Consider the following 20713-nt stretch of genomic DNA (forward strand, 5'->3'; position numbering starts at 1 on the left):
CCTCTTTCTCCCCTTACTGTCTCCATCTCTCTCCTCCGCTTTCTCTTCATCCCCCTCTCTCTCTGCGGTAGGGACGGCAGCAGTCGGCCCTGGCCCCGGCTGCACCCACCGTCATTACCAGTATCAAGCCACACTCCACTCCTCCTCCACCCCCAGGGCCAACGCCGTCCCCCGCAGGGAGGGGCCCCTGGCCTGGGGCGTCACGGTCACCTCAGTCCCCCTCTGTCTGACAGCTCAGTCTCCGAGCCCAGCATTGAATAAGGGATAAGAGGGTGGGAGGGAACCCATCGCCCCATCGCAGTACCACGCCCCGCGTTCCACTGTCAGCTACCTGCTGCAGTTGGATAGCCTATCATAGGACGATTGGGAGTGCTAGACAGTGTACTGCAGCAACAGGGCTGAGTCAGCTAGTGTTCTAGCAATGCCGCTGTGTGTCCACTGTCGCTGTACTGAATTGTAGGCAGCCACAGGCTTCCACAGCATGGACCCTGTCAAAGACCTTCAATAGGCTCCTTAGCCTCATTGAGAAACAATGTCCTTAGTAGTCAAGAGACGCACTATTTTCAGTCCTAGCGTCCTTGCTAGGCTAGCGATGTAATTGCTATTCATGGGGCAGCTCCAGTTAGTGGTTAATCCATTTAACCGAGCGCAATATTAACGTATTTTCACACGTCAGTCTTGATGAAGACAGCAAGGCTGAAACATGGGGTTCTTTGTGCATTTTATAATATGACTGTAGGCCAACTTCGTGAGAGTGCAAAGCCCCTTCCTATCCAATCAGGTTTAAAAGGGGTAGCTACACATTCTATTCAACTGAGCCTCATTAAAACCATTTCGCTCATAAGTCTTGAAGAAGGCAAGGTTCAAACATTGGGTAGTAGTCCACCTCTGAGAGAACTAGCAAAGCAAAACAAAGCACCTTCCTTTCCAATCAAGTTGGATGGAGAGATGACTATAGCTCAAACAAAGACGTCACAGAGATAGAGGCGGTGGTCCTTGCCCTAGATTATATGATTACTCACACCCATTATCATCTCTTAGAAAAGACAGCGACTGAGGCTCAATGCAATGTGCCAAGCCTTACACATATCCCCCATATCTTTCACTGTGTCAGAGGCAGAAAGCATGTTCTTGACCTGCTTCGATAATGGGGTTCTGGGGTGTGATTGAAACAGCGCCACTCCGGTGGAAGATCTGAGACCAATCATACGATACTCTCCCTTTGGAGATGTAATTAAGATTTCATTGGGTAGACGCAGGGTAGCTTATTACAGTGCAGATGAAATATAGAGTCAGTCTGCCATTGTTGAGGCGGCGGCGTCCCTCTAAATACGTTTCCACAGGGGAACGCGGATAAAGAGTAATATGGTTCCATCTGAAGATAAATAACTACCGAGGTGACAGTGCGGAAACGCAAGCGGTGCGCCCCACGGGACGCTTCTTTTTCTATTACACTTTCTCCAAGTACGCTGGGAGGCGAATAATAACTGTGGGGGGGGGAGGCTGGTAGATCAGGTATTCAGGTAGCCTCGTCGAGAACCAGGCTTCCCTAATAGGAAAGCCTGGTGAAGTCAATGGCAGAAAGTAGCTACAAAGGGGTGGAAACCAGTGACGCTTCGCAACACGTGAACCCAATCCCTTGCTTGGGCGGAGCTCAAAATGTGCCCACTAAATTGGTTTGTGCCATAGGAGCAACAGTGCATGACGATGGTCGGGAAATAGCTGATTCAAAACCCCATCAAAATACGTTGATGTAGCCGTGTTTGTGGTGACTTTCAATTTCAATCAATCGGAGACCGTCGGCCACACTTGATACACTCAACTTTTACCATAGCCTGTAGGTAGACACGTCATAACGAACACCTTTGTTTTTTGTAGTGCTCAAGCAGAAGAGTTGTATAGCCTTCAATTACTCGATTTTGTGTATAGAGCACACTTCTGGCAAAACAGAATTCAGTTTTTCCTCTAGGTTTCTTAAATTTTCTGCAATGTTACAAAATAGCATACATTTACGTCATTAGCAGACGCTCTTATCCAGAGCGACTTACAGTTTGTGAGTGCATACATTATTTTTTACATACTGGTCCCCCGTGGGAATCAAACCCACAACCCTGGCGTTGCAAACACCATGCTCTACCAACTGAGCTACATCCCTGCCGGCCATTCCCTCCCCTACCCTGGACGCGACGCTGGGCCAATTGTGCGCCGCCCCATGGGTCTCCCGGTCGCGGCCGGCCACGACAGAGCCTGGATTCGAACCAGGATCTCTAGTGGCACAGCTAGCACTGCGATGCAGTGCCTTAGACCACTGCGCCATTCGGGAGACCTGAATGGCGCATACGCAACAACTCTGCAAAATGTGTCCTATCCGGTCAGAAAACAGTGACTAACATAACGCAGCACCCCTTCCACTAGCACGTGGGGCGAGGTTCTTGAAATGTAACATCCACTAAAAATGTTGCAGACCATTCTAGCCAATTTTTCAGACCGCCAAAGGTTGGTGTGACAACAACGTGATTTGGATGCATGGCTATGCAAAACTAGGGTTGAGGTAATGATTTTTCGTACACATTGATGTATCCCCCTATTCCAGTGTCCCTGGAAGAGTGTGAAAATGGGTATAAAGCAGAGGAAGGTGAGAAAGAAAAGCAGTCAATCTAAGGACAGACTTTCTTGGAAATATTATATTTTTGCATACTGCAGGAAGTGGCCTGGTCATGAATTACAGATGTGGATCTTTGAGTTGCTCAAGAGAATATGTGACTGACGAAACACCATCTGAGCAGCAAGTGGACAGAGGACGCACACTGACAGTAAGATGGGTAAAAACAAATCGATACAGTCACATATCGGGATATTATGACGATATATCATATTGTTTTGACAATATAGCACTAAAACTCCAGTCATTTTCCTTCATAGCTTGTTCTCCATCTCCTTTTTAAATAGGGGGCCAATTTGTTTTCAGCACTTTTATTTCCATGACTGATCAAAACTAGTTCTCACGGCGCTCTTGTCCCTCTGCAGTAGACATATAGTGAGCAATATGTTTGGAACAACGAATCGTAATAAAATCTGAGTATCGAATTGCAATACATTCAGAACCGTGAGAATCGCAATCCATATAGTATGGGCACCTAAGTAACGTGATAATATCGTATCGTCCCTGGCAATTCCCAGCCCTAACGGACAGACAAACAGATGCACACACACATGGAGGAAGAATAAACACACAGATCAGGCTGGACAAACACACAACTAATAAGGATGACACACACACACACACAGGGAGGGCAATGTTTAAGGCCTAAAACATGACTGGCATTTAGTCACACAGAGCCGAGTCACCCTTGTGTGTGTAGGTAAACATCCCTGACCCATTGTTATCCCCACAGACACATGACTCGACCTTTGTCCTGACCTCCAGACCCTGACTCCATGGCTAGAACTTTACACATTTACCCCAGAGGACAAAGCAGCACGGCCTGCCTGCACTGTTCACCGTGAGCATCTTCTAGGCCCAGCCCATCCCAGCTCCTCTCCCTCAGTGTGCCCCTTTTCCATAAGGCCCTGGAGTGAGCTCCCTGTTACTGCAGTACTGAATCCCATTATGTCAACACGACAATAGCTCTCTATTTGGTTTGTAATGATACTGCCTTTGTCACTTAACTCTACAATGCTTTTGTGCATGGGCTTTGAGCGCTTGGATACTCTGCTTTGGGCAATCTTTCTTTTGAATGAATATTGTGAATCGATTGGACCCAAGGCCTATTTACCTTGATATTTTTGTGATGGCATAGGTTCATGCATAAGACACAGTGTACATTTTGTGGGCCATAGTTTTATGGCTACCTGATTTGATAATGACTATACTAGGCCATAGTCTCAACCTGCTTCCGACTAGGTTAGGTAGCTAATGCAAAACTAATTCATAGGCAAATAACATTTATACCTTTGTATCAGATGTATTATTGTTAATAAAAAATAAAACGTATGCAGGCTGTTATCCACTTTAAAACTGCCTTTGGCCAATGCAAACAAACATTACAGCATCAGTATCTTTGATTAAACTGTTACTGACTCCTCGTGCAGTGGAGGGATGGCATTGGATAGCTCGCTATAGCATAGAATCAAATATGTTTTATAACTAACCCAAGTAAGACCACAGCCTTTTAGTTTCCAATTGGAGGAAATGAATCATAGTGGGCAGAACAAGCTAGGAGGTGGGCAGAGCCTAGCACGAGCTAGCGAGATCCTATTGACGCTTCTAGCATGTATTTGCATATTTCTGTTAGGGAAGGCCTACTCTGTGAATGCGCGTGTGCAATAGCTCAATTCGCCCTTGCACTCCTGAACAACCCACTCTGTTCGTAAAGATTCTAGTTTTGGTAACAGAAAACTGTATTGATGTCATCAAATATGTTTAATCGATGAGAGAAATTAGCAGAATGTCGGCCAAAATCCATCTAGCTCCATCTCCTCCCACTGGGCTTCCACTAATCCCAATATTTGGTGGTGAGTGGAAACGCCAACCATATGCCTCGGATTTATAGATCCGGTTAAAACATCTGGCTCATTGTTCTATCGGTGATATAATCTTAGCCATCTCATCTCGTTGTGTCATGGCTAGCTTGAGCTGTCAGTGTCAGATACAGATCAGCTACAGACCACCTTACATGATTCAGTTAAAGTCGTTCCTCATTGTTGAGCAAGTGTTCCCTCTCCTACAACAGTTGTCAATCATTGACTCATTTATTTAAAACCTGAGCTGCAAACTAGCTAGCTAATTGGACAGCAATGTGCGTTTAATTAGCTATGAAGTTAGCCTAGCCATCCTACCAGTTAGTTAAACTGGTTAGTGTTTAATGTTAGCTCTACACAAATAAATGACTGTGTGCCGATTAAACTAGCAAGTTAGCTAGTCGTTAAACCAGCTTGCAATAATTTAAAAAACTAGCTAGCCAGCTAGTTAGCTAAGCCTGCTAAGTCACACCCAGTTGTACTGCACATTTCAAGAAATGTGTGCAATATGCTGAAGCTAGGTAACGTTAACCGTAACAAACAACTACACAAGCGCGCGGGCAAAACGTTCGCAACGCTGGTTATAGCATGGTAAACCGGTGTAACGTTAGTAGTTAATTGAACCAGCTAACGTTAGCTGTCAATAATAACGGGAAAACACACCTTGGAAGTGTTGGAAGCTAGCTAACTAACGTTACCGCCAACGTTGAAAACATATTGTGTGGCTAGTTAGCTAACGTTAACAGACAATTACCTTTGTTTCCCGAATGTCTTGCTTCCCTCCTTCTGGGTACCACTGCACCCGGACAAAACCCCTTCCCAGAGGAGCCAGGCTGTCCACAACACTGCTCTCGGTGTCCGAGTTACAGGGGATACAGCCTCCCCCGCCACCGCCAACACCACCGCTTCTACCTCCGCCATCGTCGAGGTCCGAGTCTGAATCAAACTCCTCCTCGCCTTGTATCATTCTGACTAGGCCGAACCGGACCAAGTCACGATACCGACCTGACACCAAATCGTGGGAGAAAAGAAGCCGCTGGGAGCCGCCTGCAGAAGGAGAGAGCGCTATGGATGGAGGCTCCGAACCCGGGCTTACAGCCGGAGAAAGAGCTGCGTCTGTTGCTATTGCGTCCGATGCCACGGGTTCCGCCATCGCTGCTGTTGTCAGGGAATAATGCGAGAAAGGGAGAGGATGGTGAAGAAGAAAAAAGAGAAACCGTAACCAGGGAAGTGCACGTGTTTACGTCGATACGTAGGGACGCGCGCTGCGTAAATGCGCTCAGAGAAGAGTCGAGGGCCTGTCAGATCGACATAGGCGCTTTTTATTTCAGCGTGGGTTTGGTGAGTACATGAGTCTGAGACAGCAGACAGTATATCACACCGTTATTATAACACATCTTTCTTTATATTCTAGTCACACAGTCAGGTGTTGCTAGCTACATGATGATACAAATGTATGATGTCATGTGCCCAATTTCATTAATGGGGTCCCCCTAGGACACGGCCTATTGTCAATTAAGTTAATTAAATATCACAGCCATGATCATGGTCTTTTAAATATAATGCCATCAACAAGTCTGTAGCCGGAGCTCGAATATGCATTCTAGGCGCGCGCTTCACCCATAAGCATGAATGGACCAATTTTCGCCACTTGGTGTCAGTGTGTGAGTGTTCAAGTTCGCTTATTATTGCAGACATGGTTTTTAACACAGGATTGTGAGATGAAATAACATATTTTGTGCATACCGTGCCTGACACTGTAGTAGGCTAACGTGACCGGGGCATATTGGGACGTTTGTCTTATTTGTCATGCGCAAAAATGCGCGTTTCTACACAATGCCAAAGCATATTAATCTATAAAAATGTATATAATGATAGAAGGATAAGGGATTCCGTCAAATACATAGGCTAACTCTGTTCTATACCTGCATTTATCAGGTTGCCCAACAACAACAAAAATACTAATTTCGTATAGGTCAACAACGTATTAGCAGCAGGGGATAAACTATAAATTAAAACTGAAATAATGATCAACAAACACTTACCTGCTCCCCCTAATCCTCTTATAGATTTGAACAAAAATATCATGGGGAACAAACTATGAACCCACCATCTCGAGACAATTAATTCCCAATGGAAAAGTTTCCCTTAATTTAGACGTTTGGTAAATAGATGAGGGCAGCCCGATAGGATTATAATACAATCACCAGCAGGCCTATGCCATGTGATATTGATATCAACATTTAAATAAAATAGGCATTTTAAAAGTACACACATATTCTCCACATATGTTTGAAATTATACACTGAACAAAAATATAAATGCTAAATGTAAAGTGTTGGTCCCATGTTTCATGAGCTGAAATAAAAGATCCCAGACATTTTACATATGCACAAAAAGCGTATTTCTCTAAATGTTGTGCACAAACTTGTTTACATCCCTGTTAGTGAGCATTTCTCCTTTGCCAAGATAATTCATCCACCTGACAGGTGTGGCATATCAAGAAGCTGATTAAACACCATGATCATTACACAGGTGCGCCTTGTGCTGGGGACAATAAAAGGCCACACTAAATGTGCAGTTTTGTCACACAACACAATGCCACAGATGCCTCAAGTTTTGAAGGAGTGTGCAATTTGCATGCTGACTGCAGGAATGTCCACCAGAGCTGTTGCCAGAGAATTGAATGTTAATTTCTCTACCATAAGCCGCCTCCAACGTCATTTAGAGAATTTGGCAGTATGTCCAACTGGCCTCACGACCGCAGACCACGTGTATAGCGTTGTGTGGGCGAGCGGTTTGCTGATGTCAATGTTGTCAACAGAGTGCCCCATGGTGGCGGTGGGGTTATGGTAAGGGCAGGCATAAGCTACGGACAACAAACATAATTGCATTTTATCGATGGCAATTTGAATGCACAGAGATACAGTGAGGAGATCCTGAGGCCCATTGTCGTGCCATTCATCCGCTGCCATCACCTCATGATTCAGCATGATAATGCACAGCCCATGTCGCAAGGATCTGTACACAATTCCTGGAAGCTGAAAATGTCCCAGTTCTTCAATGTCCTGCATACTCACCAGACATGTCACCCACTGATCATGTTTGGGATGCTCTGGATCGGCGTGCCAATATCCAGTAACTTCGCACAGCCATTGAAGAGGATTGGGACAACATTCCACAGGCCACAATCAACAGCCTGATCAACTCTATGCAGAGGAGATGTCACCCTGCATGAGGCAAATGGTGGACACACAAGATGCTGACTTGTTTTCTGATCCACACCCCTACCTTTAAAAAAAAAAAAAGGTATCTGTGACAAACAGACCCATATCTGTATTCCCAGTCATGTGAAATCCATAGATTAGGGCATAATTAATTTATTTCAATTGACTGATTTCCTTATATGAACTGTAACTCAGTAAAATCTTTGAAATTGTTGCATGTGCGTTTATATTTTTGTTCAGTATAGTAAGCCAAAAGTGTACACATCAAACACAGAATTTTTACACCTATATGTAAATTGTCATTCATATACACTACCGTTCAAAAGTTTGGGGTCACTTAGAAATGTCCTTGTTTTCTAAAGAAAAGCAATTTTTTTGTCCATTAAAATAACATCAAATTGATGAGGTCCTCAACTGGCAGCTTCATTAAATAGTCCCCGCAAAACACCTGTCTCAACGTCAACAGTGAAGAGGCGACTCCGGGATGCTGACCTTCTAGGCAGAGTTGCAAAGAAAAAGCCATATCTCAGACTGGCCAATAAAAAGAAAAGATTAAGATCGGCAAAAGAACAGACAATGGACTTTTTCTTTTCAACTTTGCCTAGGTCAGCATCCCAGAGTCGCCTCTTCACTGTTGACGTTAAGACTGGTGTTTTGCGGGTACTATTTAATGACTTTTGTATACATCTGGCCCTTCATTGGACACTGTGTTAACAAACCTCCAAACGAGCTTCAATGCCATACAACACTCCTTCAGTAGCCTCCAACTGCTCTTAAACACTAGTAAAACTAAATGCATGCTTTTCAATCGAACGCTGCTGGCACCCGCCCACCCGACTAGAATCACCACTCTCGACGGGTCTGACCTAGAGTATGTGGACAACTACAAATACCTAGGTGTCTGGTTAGACTGTAAACTCAACTTCCAGACTCACATAAAGAATCTCCAATCCAAAGTTAAATCTAGAATCAGCTTCCTATTTCGCAACAAAGCCTCCTTCACTCATGCTGCCAAACATGCCCTCGTAAAACTGACTATCCTACCGATCCTTGACTTCGGCGATGTCATTTACAAAATAGCCTCCAACACTCTACTCAGCAAATTGGATGTAGTCTATCACAGTGCCATCCGTTTTGTCTCCAAAGCCCCATACACTACCCACCACTGTGACCTGTATGCTCTTGTTGGCTGGTCCTCACTACATGTTCGTCGTCAAACCCACTGGCTCCAGGCCATCTATAAATCACTGCTAGGCAAATCCCCGCCTTATCTTAGCTCATTGGTCACCATAGCAGCACCCACCCGTAGTCTGCGCTCCAGCAGGTATATCTCACTGGTCATTCCCAAAGCCAACACCTCCTTTGACCGCCATTCCTTCCAGTTCTCTGCTGCCAATGACTGGAACGAACTGCAAAAATCTCTGAAGCTGGAGACTCTTATCTCCCTCAATAACTTTAAGCATCAGTTGTCAGAGCACCTTACCGATCACTGCACCTGTACACAGCCCATCTGAAATTAGCCCACCCAACTACCTCATCCCTATATTGTTATTTATTTTGCTCTTTTGCACCCCAGTATCTCTATTTGCACATAATCTCTTGCACATCTATCATTCCAGTGTTAATACTATTGTAATTATTTTGCACTATAGCCTATTTATTGCCTTACCTCCATAACTTGCTACATTTGCACACACTGTATATATATTTTCTGTTGTATTTTTGACTTTATGTTTTTTACCCCATATGTAACTCTGTGTTGTTTTTATTGCACTGCTTTGCTTTATCTTGGCCAGGTCGCAGTTGTAAATGAGAACCTGTTCTCAACTGGCTTACCTGGTTAAATAAAGGTGAAATAAATAAAAAAAATTAAAAAATGAAGCTGCCAGATGAGGACCTATGAGGCATCTGTTTATCAAACTAGGCATTCTAATGTATTTGTCCTCTTGCTCAGTTGTGCACCGGGGTCTCCCACTCCTTTCTATTCTGGTTCGAGCCTGTTTGCGCTGTTCTGTGAAGGGAGTAGTACGCAGCGTTGTACGAGATCTTCAGTTTCTTGGCAATTTCTCGCATGGAATAGCCTTCATTTCTCAGAACAAGAATAGACTGAAGAGTTTCAGAAGAAGTTATTTGTTTCTGGACATTTTGAGCCTGTAATCGAATCCACAATTGCTGATGCTCCAGATACTCAACTAGTCTCAATAAGGCCTGTTTTATTGCTTCTTTGATCAGCACAACAGTTTTCAGCTGTGCTAAAATAATTGCAAAAGGGTTTTCTAATGATCAATGCGTCTTTTAAAATGATAAACATGGATTAGCAAACGCAATGTGCCATTGGAACACAGGACTGATGGTTGCTGATAATGGGCCTCTGTAGCCTATCTAGATGTCCCATAAACAATCAGCCGTTTTCAGCTACAATAGCCATTTACAACATTAACAATGTCTACACTGTATTTCTGATCAATTTGATGTTATTTTAATGGACAATTTTTTTGACATTTCTAGGTGACCCCAAACTTTTAAATGGTAGTGTATATAAATAAAATAACTGAAAGTAGGTGCTGGGTAGGTTTGGCCAAAAGCCGATCCATTAGTTGCATCTTGACAAGAGGCGAATTCCAAACACAAGTGACGAATATCCCCGATAAATCCGGGTAAATATGTTTATTGTTGACAGGTATTCTCTCAGAATGGAGGATTTGGTCATCCAGCTTGTTGTAGGCTTATGACCATTAGCGCTTAAGCACCAAAGGTATAAATCCACACCGCGCGCCACTTTAACCAGACTTTACGAGACAGACAGCCATTCAATACACAAGGAGAAACTATATTGAAATATCAACATTTTTAAATTGATTTAAGACCTTGGAACTTCGATCAGACACCATGTCGACAGTCAGTGCCCTGCCTTTCCTGAAATCTAGTCTCCAAATGCGCCCTCCCATGGGCTCCTACTCCCCTAGGCGCGGGTCGTCGCCACACACTCCCGGCCAGCGAGTTCCGTTGCCTCAGCCCGGAGGACGCAATCAGCGTGTTTGAGATCGAGAGAGAGGGTAAGAACTTTTAACTTACTCAAATGTAGAACTTGTTTTTACCCCAATACTGGTCGTTTTTCTATACAACTTTGTACCTAGACGTTAAAAGGTATAGTGATGGTTTGTGAAAAAAATATGCTGTCATTCATTGGACTTAATGAGGTGCTTTACGTTTAAAGTTAACTTTTACGTTTTTTAATAGACTAGGCTAATATACATTTTGGGAATACATCTTTGGATACCAACCAAATTCATGACAAAACAAACAGTCAGTCAGTCATGATGGGATTCATGTTACCAAGTATGTAGTTGGAAGTAAGCAAACTGAGATTAGACTAAGCAACTACAATTGTACTTGGTCATGGACTTGTGTTGTCGGTCTGCCCTCCTCAGCCTTCATCTCTGTGTCTGGAGAGTGTCCACTCCACTTGGATGAGGTGTGTCACTTCCTGATGCTGTGCCCTGAGCTGTCTCTGGGCTGGTTTGAGGAGGGACGCCTAGTTGCCTTCATCATAGGATCACTGTGGGACCAGGAGAAACTAGCCATGGTAAGCCCCAAGTCAAAACCTGTTGAATAAGTGGGACATTGTCTTTATTATAATGAATGACTTTTGGTAGCCTACCCAATGAATCAAAAGTCAAGCTTTGAGGATATACTTCAATGTGGTATTTTATCAATGGATAAGTAAAAACATTTTTTTAGCACAGGGACTTCAAGGTTTTTATGTAAAACACCTCAAAATCAGAGAACGCAACAACCTTACATCCACATAAACAAGCCATCATGAAGAAATCTCCATGACAATGATAAATAGTTAGAGTCGGGTGATAGCACTCATGCACTCCTTCCCTCCCTCCTTTTTCAGGACGCTCTCACCCTCCACAAGCCCCATGGCTCCACGGTCCACCTCCACGTGCTGGCTGTCCACCGCACCTTCCGGCAGCAAGGCAAGGGCTCCATCCTGATGTGGCGCTACCTGCAGTACCTGCGCCGCCTGCCCTATGTGCGCCGCACCGTGCTCATGTGCGAAGACTTCCTGGTCCCGTTCTACCAGAAGTCGGGCTTTAAAGTGCAGGGCCCCAGCGACATCACCGTGGGGCCACTGGCCTTCATTGAGATGATGTACCCTGTCCGGGGCCATGCATACATGCGCCGCAACAGTGGTGTTTGAGGGGCCGCGAACCAAGATGGATGCCTCCTTCAATGGGGGGTGTTTGACCGAGCTTCCGTGGCTGGAAGAGGGCTATGTGAGCAGCTTGTTGTAACCTCGTCCCCAGTCTATTGCACAAATGTTTCTGGGAATGAGATTACGCTTGCTGTGAGTTACATGTGGGCTACTAGTGCAGTGGTTGCCAGGTGTTTGTCTGTGCTCACTGATTTGTGGTGTGGCAGGGTTTGTGTGTTGTGGGTGTTAAGAGAAGACAGTTGACTCGTAAGAGACCAGCTTTAACCTACCACAAAACTCAAACATTTACATTTGACATTTGAGTCATTTAGCAGATGCTCTTATCCAGAGGGACTTACAGTTAATGCATTCATCTTAAGATAGCTAGGTGGGAGAACAACATATCAGTCATAGGAAGTATATTTCTCCTCAAAGTAGCTATCAGCAAAGTCAGAGCTAGTAAGAGGGGGAAAAAGTCATGTGTGAGTTTAGTTCACAAAAGGCTTTTTTTCATCTCAAAGGCTGACATGATCTTTGGGGAAGATATGGAATTACTTGAGTAATTACGTGATTATACGTTTATTACTTCATTCATTTTTACAAAATCTCTTATTCATATGATGACCAAATAGAAATCAGCTAACTACCAAAAATGATAGGTTTACATTAGAAAATTGCATCAAGGCATTGAAAATAATTTAAACTGTACATAACTTTAAATTATTTATTTTTTAAACAGGCGATTGCCTGGGACTTTCATTTGCTTTTCAAGATCACTAATGTTTTTGTTTATCCTTCTATATTTATGCCTGTATTTATGCCTTTAAAATGCCCTGGGTAGCTAAAATAGCTTTTATGAACCATGTTATATACACCTCTATATACCATGGTAGTATTATTCATGGTAGTAGTATTGTCTCTTAGCTAGCACCTGTTTCTTTCTAGATTGTGAGAAAACACTGATTAGATTACCGATATACAGTATATCAGGGAGAAATATAATCAAACCAGGCGGTGTTTGTTTTTCGGTCTCCAAAGTAGACCAGTATTGCACACCTCTCTCCCCGGGGCTATAGGGGTTTAACTGCTAACGTGTCCATTAGCAGGTATTATTGTCGTTAACTTCTAGGGATTTACGAGAATCGTCTATTTGCTGCTGCCAATATACTTGTAGCTGGCACAGTGTTTGAGAATAGACTTATAGCATTTTGATGTTTGAAACACAGCAATGTTTGCCAATATACCTCCCCGGTGTTCTCCATTCCCCCTGATAAAGGAGTCTCCTTTTTCCCTGTAGAAAACCACCACCTCTGCCTCCATCAATCTTGAATCAAGACATGACTGATTTTTATAACATTTTGAAAATAAGAAAATAAACTATTTATTTTTCTAACATTTGTTTCTGACTGTTTCCCTTTCATTTGGAATGTAGCAATGCATTACACTGTAGGGTTTCTATGATTAACAAACGCCAGATTTAGAGGACAGAGTGACTTGTTTTCAACATCTCAGCTTGCAAAACGTGACCCACAGAGATGAAAGTTGTGGAGTAAATCTCTCTTGAAGAGGGTGAATCTACAACAGCTTTTCAAGCGCCACCACACTACCTGGCTGAATGCGATTGTGAAGAGAAATGGTTCAGACGCATAGATCCATAGTAGTTCCTTGTGCCATTTGGCAAAAGTCAGGAAAGGTTACCAGTAGTTGAATCTATGAGCTCAAGACACAAGAGGGAAAACATGACTAGATTTACATTTATTTTCAAGAACATCATCTTAATTTTTACATACACGTACGTGAGTAATATGTTCAAAAACTGCAGCAGAAAATATCTCAGTAAAAGAGCAAATTCCAAAGTATCCTTTTTTATTCCAATAAATTAATCAATTTGGTCCAAATGCATATATAGACTTATTCTTGCAGATACTCAAATTCAAGGCTTACACACATTTCAGAAGGCACTGTGAATTCCTATGACGAGGAGCAGACTGTGCTGAAGTGTTCATATAAAAAGAAAAGGAGGGACAGGTTCCTAGCAAATGAAACAGGGTCACAACCATTTAAATGCCCAAATGACAAAACAATGGTAAAACAATGTAAAACAGTACTCAACGATTGTCCAACCAACACCTGTGAAGAATTCCACACTATTGACAAAGTCGGCCATTAACGCCACCAGTTGACTGCTGGTGTGTAAAGTGACTAAAGAAAGCAGAGTAAATCCTGCTAAAATAATCCACATCACCGCAGTAATCCACCTCTGAGGAAACGTCCTAAGCAGTTAAGAGCGGACACCTGCCAGAGCAGAGGGACATAATCCAAGAGCACAGGAGCAGGCCGGGGTAGCAGAAACTCTGTTGGCCAATTTGGTATCTGTAATGGCAAGAATGACTAGCAGCCTTTCTTGAATCAATGGCCATTGATCAAAGGCACAGTACATTGATTCTCGTTCGCTTTTGAAATATATACACATAACATATTGATAAGTCATTTGGACTGATATCACTGAAGTGCTATAATTACTATAGAGACATAGTGCAAGCACATCGTAGTTTGACGTGAAACAACATGGACTTTCTAGCTTGCTCAATAAGATCACATACTGCCTTTTGGACGGTTAGTCAAATTTTATAATCTACGTTACATTTAATTAACGTTTGAGTATCAAAGTTATAAACACAATGTCTAGTGATATGGCACAATTATGGCCAAAACAAGTCAACGTGTTTAATTAGTAGTGCACTTCAACTGAAAAGCCTTCCATAAGGCTAACAGCTTGTCTTTGGGGCAGTGACACAGTTAAATTGGAATTAGTTAGATGTATATTTATCTAGCACCTGTGGCAGTTGATTTAAATAACCTAGGCAGATTGGAAGGCAGGATTTGGAAGGTCAGACCAATCATTCAGATGAAGAACAAGCATAATTTACAGATACAATAACACAATTTCACTGAAACTGTCTGTACAGATATAATTCATTGTGAAAAGCAACTGCTATTGGATGGAATTCTTAACACTTAACTGGTCAACAACAACAAAAGCGCCATGGAAAAGTCATGAAAAGCACACAAAACTAGGTTCAAGTTGAAACCATGAATGACTGTATGACTTGTATTCAATACCATAATGAAATGCTCACATGAACAGCTAATTCAAAGTATTTGAACATAATGAAATGCTACATCATAGTGTTAGATACAGCCAGTGTTGTAGAAAACGAGTACAAAAGGTAACAAATAAGCAAATAAGAGGCCTCTGTAGTATTAACTTGACAGTTTATGAACCGAATGTTAAGATATCCTCTGTAGTCTTCCAAGTCTACTTTAACAGCATGCTCAGACTGAGTCTCTCTCTCCAGAGGAACTAGCATGGCTTTACAGTCTTGAAGTCAATGTGCGTAGATACCCTGGGTGCTTTCAACAACAGCCTTACGGGCCTCTCCTTTAAAGTTCCATTTCCCTTAAAAGTATTTTCCACTGCGCTTCCTGTCCAGGCTCTAAAGCCAGCTAGCATTAGCTGTTAGCGTTTTAGTGAGTGCTAGCCTAGTGCACCACATGGTCGATGTCGTACTTCTCGCAGAACTTGCTGGTGAAGGGCAGGCAGGTGAGGTGCTCCAGCCAGTGCCAGTTGATGGGGTAGATGTAGAACCAGACGACCAGCGAGGAGAGCAGGCCCAGGTAGACCAGCAGCGACAGCAGGATGAGGACACGCTTTCGGTACTTGTCAAAGTTGCCGAACGTCACGTAGGGCAGGAAGGCGAAGGAGAGCAGCAGGCCGCTGAGGAAGCCGAAGATGTGGGCGATGTTGTCGATCCAGGGCAGCAAGCCACACAGGAACAGGAAGAAGACGATGCCCACCAGCTTGAGGAAGGCCTTCCACGGCTTCTCCAGCATCTGCCAGCCCTGGATGAGCTCCACAAACAGGCAGGCAAGCAGCCCGAACTGGGAGCCAGCTGGGCCAACCTGGATGATAACCATAGAAAGACAGAGAGAGCGAGGGAAAAGAGAGTCATACATCCACCAGCTCTGACCAAACAAAATGGAGGGAGGGGTTGGGGGTTGATGTTTCACTGGATGACGATGCCACCAATGGATGAATGGGTATCAATGCCAGCATGTGCATGAATGAATGAGTCACTGTTGACCATAGCATGGGGCATATCAGCGGAAGAAGCAGGGATAAATGCATGCATCCTGCTCACTGGCGGTTCAGTAGTATCTGTTGAAATTCCTATCAAATGCTAGTACATTAGCATGAAGGAAGTGGTGGTAGCGTACGTCAGCGTGCGCCTTGTTAATGGACAGGCAGATGACTGAGGCTGAGTTGTTATAGTCCCTCATAGCAGAGGACAATAGGAATCAGGCAAAATGGGAAGCAGGTGCACCAGCTGAGTGCATTAAATGTTGACGTCCATGTGTAATAGTGAATTTAGTCAGTAGTCTACTGATGCAAATGCATGCAGCTCAGGGGTCTGGAGAGGTTCAGCCCTGCAATTGACTTTCTCTCCGCAGGGTAATTATTTTTGGTACAATGTCCCCAAATAAATGCTGCGATCAATATGTAATTACACCATCTGACATTTTAACCACCGTCACTTTTATATGTATACAGTGATGGTGGATGTTCCAAAAATGGGAATGTGTCATTGTTGGAGTAGTATAAAAAGAAAAGAGTATTACATTGTGCCTCCATTCCAAACCTTATGACTATTTAGTTACATTTCCGTTGTACCGTCTCAATAATTAGGTCTAGATTGAAACCAAGAGCAATGCTTCTTTGGTCACTGGTTCTACGGCTGGCATCCTGATTAGATTGACGTCAGGGCTGTGGTGGGCGTACCGGGGCAGATGGCTAATCTGAGATTCTAACCTCCCACAACGACGGGAGAGGAGGAGTGAGGCTTTTCACACGCCCTAGGCACGTGGCCTACATGTTCCAGACATGCTATATGGGTGATCTGAATCCAGTCATACCCCAGCCAGCACTAGACAGTCTAAGCTTCACTCGCCATTCAACACTTCGTTTGACAGGCTGAGTTTCAGAATGTGAACTTTGATCGTTGCACTAAAGGACTAAAAGAAGAAGAACTAGGGAGTGTTACTGTTGTGACATCTAGTTGTTTCTTTTAGAGAGGCTGAGTTTCAGAACGTCTGAACTTTTTCTGACATCAGAATTTCTGCACTGAAGAGTGACGCAAAGTCCTTTGAAGAAGTACTAGCGAGTGTTACTGTTGTGTCATTAAGCATTTCTGAAACCGCCACCAGAACTGAATGAACTACTTTTAAAGTTGAATGAGCAATCCAAGAAATCTTGCAATTTCTATAAAAATCTTGAGATAACCCTAGACCATCCAACCCTGATCCACCCAAGACTCCTGGTCATACTGCTCGCTGAGCGGATCAATGATATGCCGAACGGTAATCTGGTTTAGACCTCATGGGAATCATCACGCATCACCAGATGCTTTAGCCAGTAATAATAGACCCTGACATCAAGTCACACGCATTGGGCTGCAAAATTCCTGGAACGTTTTCCAGAAATCCTGGTTTGAGGATTCCGGATTTCCTGCTTATTCCCTTCTGATTCTGGCAAACCTCCAACCAGGAATTTGAGGAAGACCAGGGAATTTATTGAAAGTTCCAGGAGTTATGCAACCCTACACACGCACATATTCTCAGGCATTCCCTTGGACTGATGCCTCTTTATGTAATCTTTACTTTGGCATATGACACGTACCTGGTCTTCCACCACTTCCACTTTCCAGCAGCACTGGGAGATTAACACAGAAGGTGATTGGTGTTCAGTAGCCCTAGTTGTGAAACTTGGTGTACTAGTGTGACCTTTGTAGTACTCTCACTTCATAACAACAACATGAGGGTGAAGAGGAGGTCTTTGGTAGTTTATTCATCAAAAGCCAAGAAAACTAAAATGGTTGCTATTTTAAGGTTTCTGATGAGTTAATTAACGCAAGGTGTCTAGCTCATTCGATTTACCCTGTTCATCTTGGTTGATCTTGAATTAATATTTTGCAAAGGAAATGTCTTACTAGTCAGACTTGGTATGAGCAAATGTGATATAATTAAAAAAGTGCCTTAATAATAACGAAATAATAATACAGAATCCTAATGTGTCCAGTAAGTCAGTATTCTGTTCATTTATCTAAATGCTGATTATACGATCTGTGTGCTCTATTGATGTCTGATCTGAGTTTGATTGGTTATACCTAGGAATTCCTATAGGGGCGCACGGGGCTTCCCTGCAGTGTTGCCAACTTAGCAACTTTGTCGCTATATTCAGCGAGTATTCATAACCCTCTAGCGACACATTTTCAAAAAATCGACTAGCGACTTTTTCTGGTGTTATTGGAAACTTTTGGAGACTGACGTGAAAGCACGTATCGTTCTTACTCTTCTCAACGAGCAGCGGGTGCTGCCGTGGGCCCCACCCCCGTCCCAAAGCACTCACAGGCGGCCCAGTCCTCGCGCAGCAGTCCCTCCCAGCTGCAGTCAGAGCAGGAGATGTTCACCCCTCCACGTCCAGACTGCAAATGAATCGCGCATGCGGGAAGCCGCCGCTGGCTGATCCCGCCCTGGCTTACATTCAGGGCGGGATGTAAATGTAAAATGTTCTTTGTCTAAAATAAATCACTGCACAAAAACAAATCACTGCATTTGACTCACACAGCCTCAGTCACTTACTCACCTCGTCCACTGTGTGTGCGCCTCTCTGTGACATAAGCTAAACATATAGGTGGCTAGCTCATCATGTCTCAGTGTAAACTGTACACTCAAAAATACAGAAAGGAGTGGGAATCAAACCCTGAATTCAAAGGCTGGTTGAAGCCGTTTATTGGAGATGATACACGAGCATACTGCCTGTATTGTAAGGCTGATTTCTACGCCAAACTTAGTGATGTAAAAAAACACATGACAACTCAAAAACACACTCAAAAGGCAAAGCCTTATAACAGTTCCACCCAAAACAAGCTGCCATTTATGGTTTTAAAAAATTGACTCTGCAAAAAAGGCTGAGGCCACCATGGCATTAGCTATCGCTGAACACTGTTCCATGCTGGCATGTGATCACATTGGAGAAGCATGTAGAGCTGCTTTCTCAGACACTGCTGCTACCCACTTCAAAATGCACAGGACAAAGTGCACAGAAATGATTAATGGTGTTCTAGCACCATACTTTCTGAAAAAGTTGGTCGCAGATGTGGGTGACCAGCGTTTCAGCCTCCTCCTCGATGAGTCCACGGATGTAAGTGTTTCTAAGTACCTGGGGGTTGTGATAAGGTACTTTAGTGACACCAAGCAGACAATTGTATCAACATTTCTGGGGCTTGTTTAGTTAGAGGGAGGAGATGCCAAATCTATAGCCTGTGCTGTTGTGGCTTTCCTCGAGAAGTGTTGTCTTAAAAAATAGAAACTCCTGGGGATATGGACTGACAATGCCTCTGTTATGACGGGGATTAACAATGGAGTCCATAAAGTGCTGATGGAGGAGTATGGCCTCAAAGATCTGGTTCTTATTCGCTGTGTGTGCCACTTTCTGCAGCTTGCTGTAAGTCATGCTTCCAATAACACCATCCCCTGTAGTGTGGAGTACTTGGTACGAGAGACTTATAACTGGTTTTCAGTGTCTCCAAAGCGCAGGGAGGCCTACAAGGCCATATATGAGACCATCAACTGTGGGGAGTGTGCCACACGTTGGCTCTCCATTGAACCCGCGGTTTCACGCATTTTGGACCAGTGGGAGGAGCTTAGGCTGCATTTCGCAGTCACCAAGTCCAGTGAACACTGCTACATGGCTGAGGTTTTATACTCCATGTACAGTGATCCTCAAAATATATTGTATCTGACTTTTTGGAAGTCAGTGCTGGGTGAGGTACAGTTGGCCATCAAGGCTTTTGAGGGAGAGCAAGTAGATCCTCTTAAGCTACTTGACAGCTTGGTTAGCCTGATCAAGTCTGTGAGCAGCAGGGTGCTGAATCCACTGGCAAATGTTGATGTACTCAAAGGGCCAACAGATGGATACAGTTGAAGTCGGAAGTTTAAATACACTTAGGTTGGAGTCATTAAAACTCGTTTTTCAAACAATTTCTTGTTAACAAACTATAGTTTGGCAAGTCGGTTAGGACATCTACTTTGTGCATGACACAAGTAATTTTTCCAAAAATTGTTTACAGACAGATTATTTCACTTATAATTCACTGTATCACAATTCCAGTGGGTCAGAAGTTTACATACACTAAGTTGACTGTGCCTTTAAACAGCTTGGAAAATTCCAGAAAATGATGTCATGGCTTTAGAAGCTTCTGATAGGCTAATAGACATTTGAGTCAATTGGAGGTGTCCCTGTGGATGTATTTCAAGGCCTACCTTCAAACTCAGTGCCTCTTTGCTTGACATCATGGGAAAATCAAAGAAAATGCAAAAACCAGAAAAAATGTAGACCTCCACAAGTCTGGTTCATCCTTGGGAGCAATTTCCAAACGCCTGAAGGTACCACGTTCATCTGTACAAACAATAGTACGCAAGTATAAACACCATGGGACCACGCAGCCGTCATACCGCTTAGGAAGGTGACGCGTTCTGTCTCCTAGAGATGAACGTACTTTGGTGCGAAAAGTGCAAATCAATCCCAGAAAAACAGCAAAGGACCATGTGAAGATGCTGGAGGAAACAGGTACAAAAGTATCTATATCCACAGTAAAACGAAGTCCTATATCGCATAACCTGAAAGACCGCTCAGCAAGGA

At 43.6% G+C, this 20713-nt stretch overlaps 1 protein-coding gene and 1 pseudogene across 1 annotated transcript in view; one reads left to right on the forward strand and one right to left on the reverse strand.

Moving 5' to 3' along the window:
- The window catches only part of LOC121534017 ((E3-independent) E2 ubiquitin-conjugating enzyme UBE2O), a 46548-nt gene extending 40804 nt beyond the window's left edge, over positions 1–5744 (reverse strand). Inside the window, exon 1 of the mRNA XM_045218116.1 lies at positions 5276–5744. Within this exon, the coding sequence (XP_045074051.1) occupies positions 5276–5674 (399 nt within the window). The 5' untranslated portion in view covers positions 5675–5744. The remainder of the gene's footprint in view (positions 1–5275) is intronic.
- Positions 5745–10276: 4532 nt separating this feature from the next.
- On the forward strand, positions 10277–12679 carry LOC121534020 (annotated as a pseudogene).
- Positions 12680–20713: the final 8034 nt, after the last annotated feature.

The sequence above is a fragment of the Coregonus clupeaformis genome, unplaced genomic scaffold, assembly GCF_020615455.1.
Source record: "Coregonus clupeaformis isolate EN_2021a unplaced genomic scaffold, ASM2061545v1 scaf1379, whole genome shotgun sequence".
Lineage (NCBI taxonomy): Eukaryota > Metazoa > Chordata > Actinopteri > Salmoniformes > Salmonidae > Coregonus > Coregonus clupeaformis.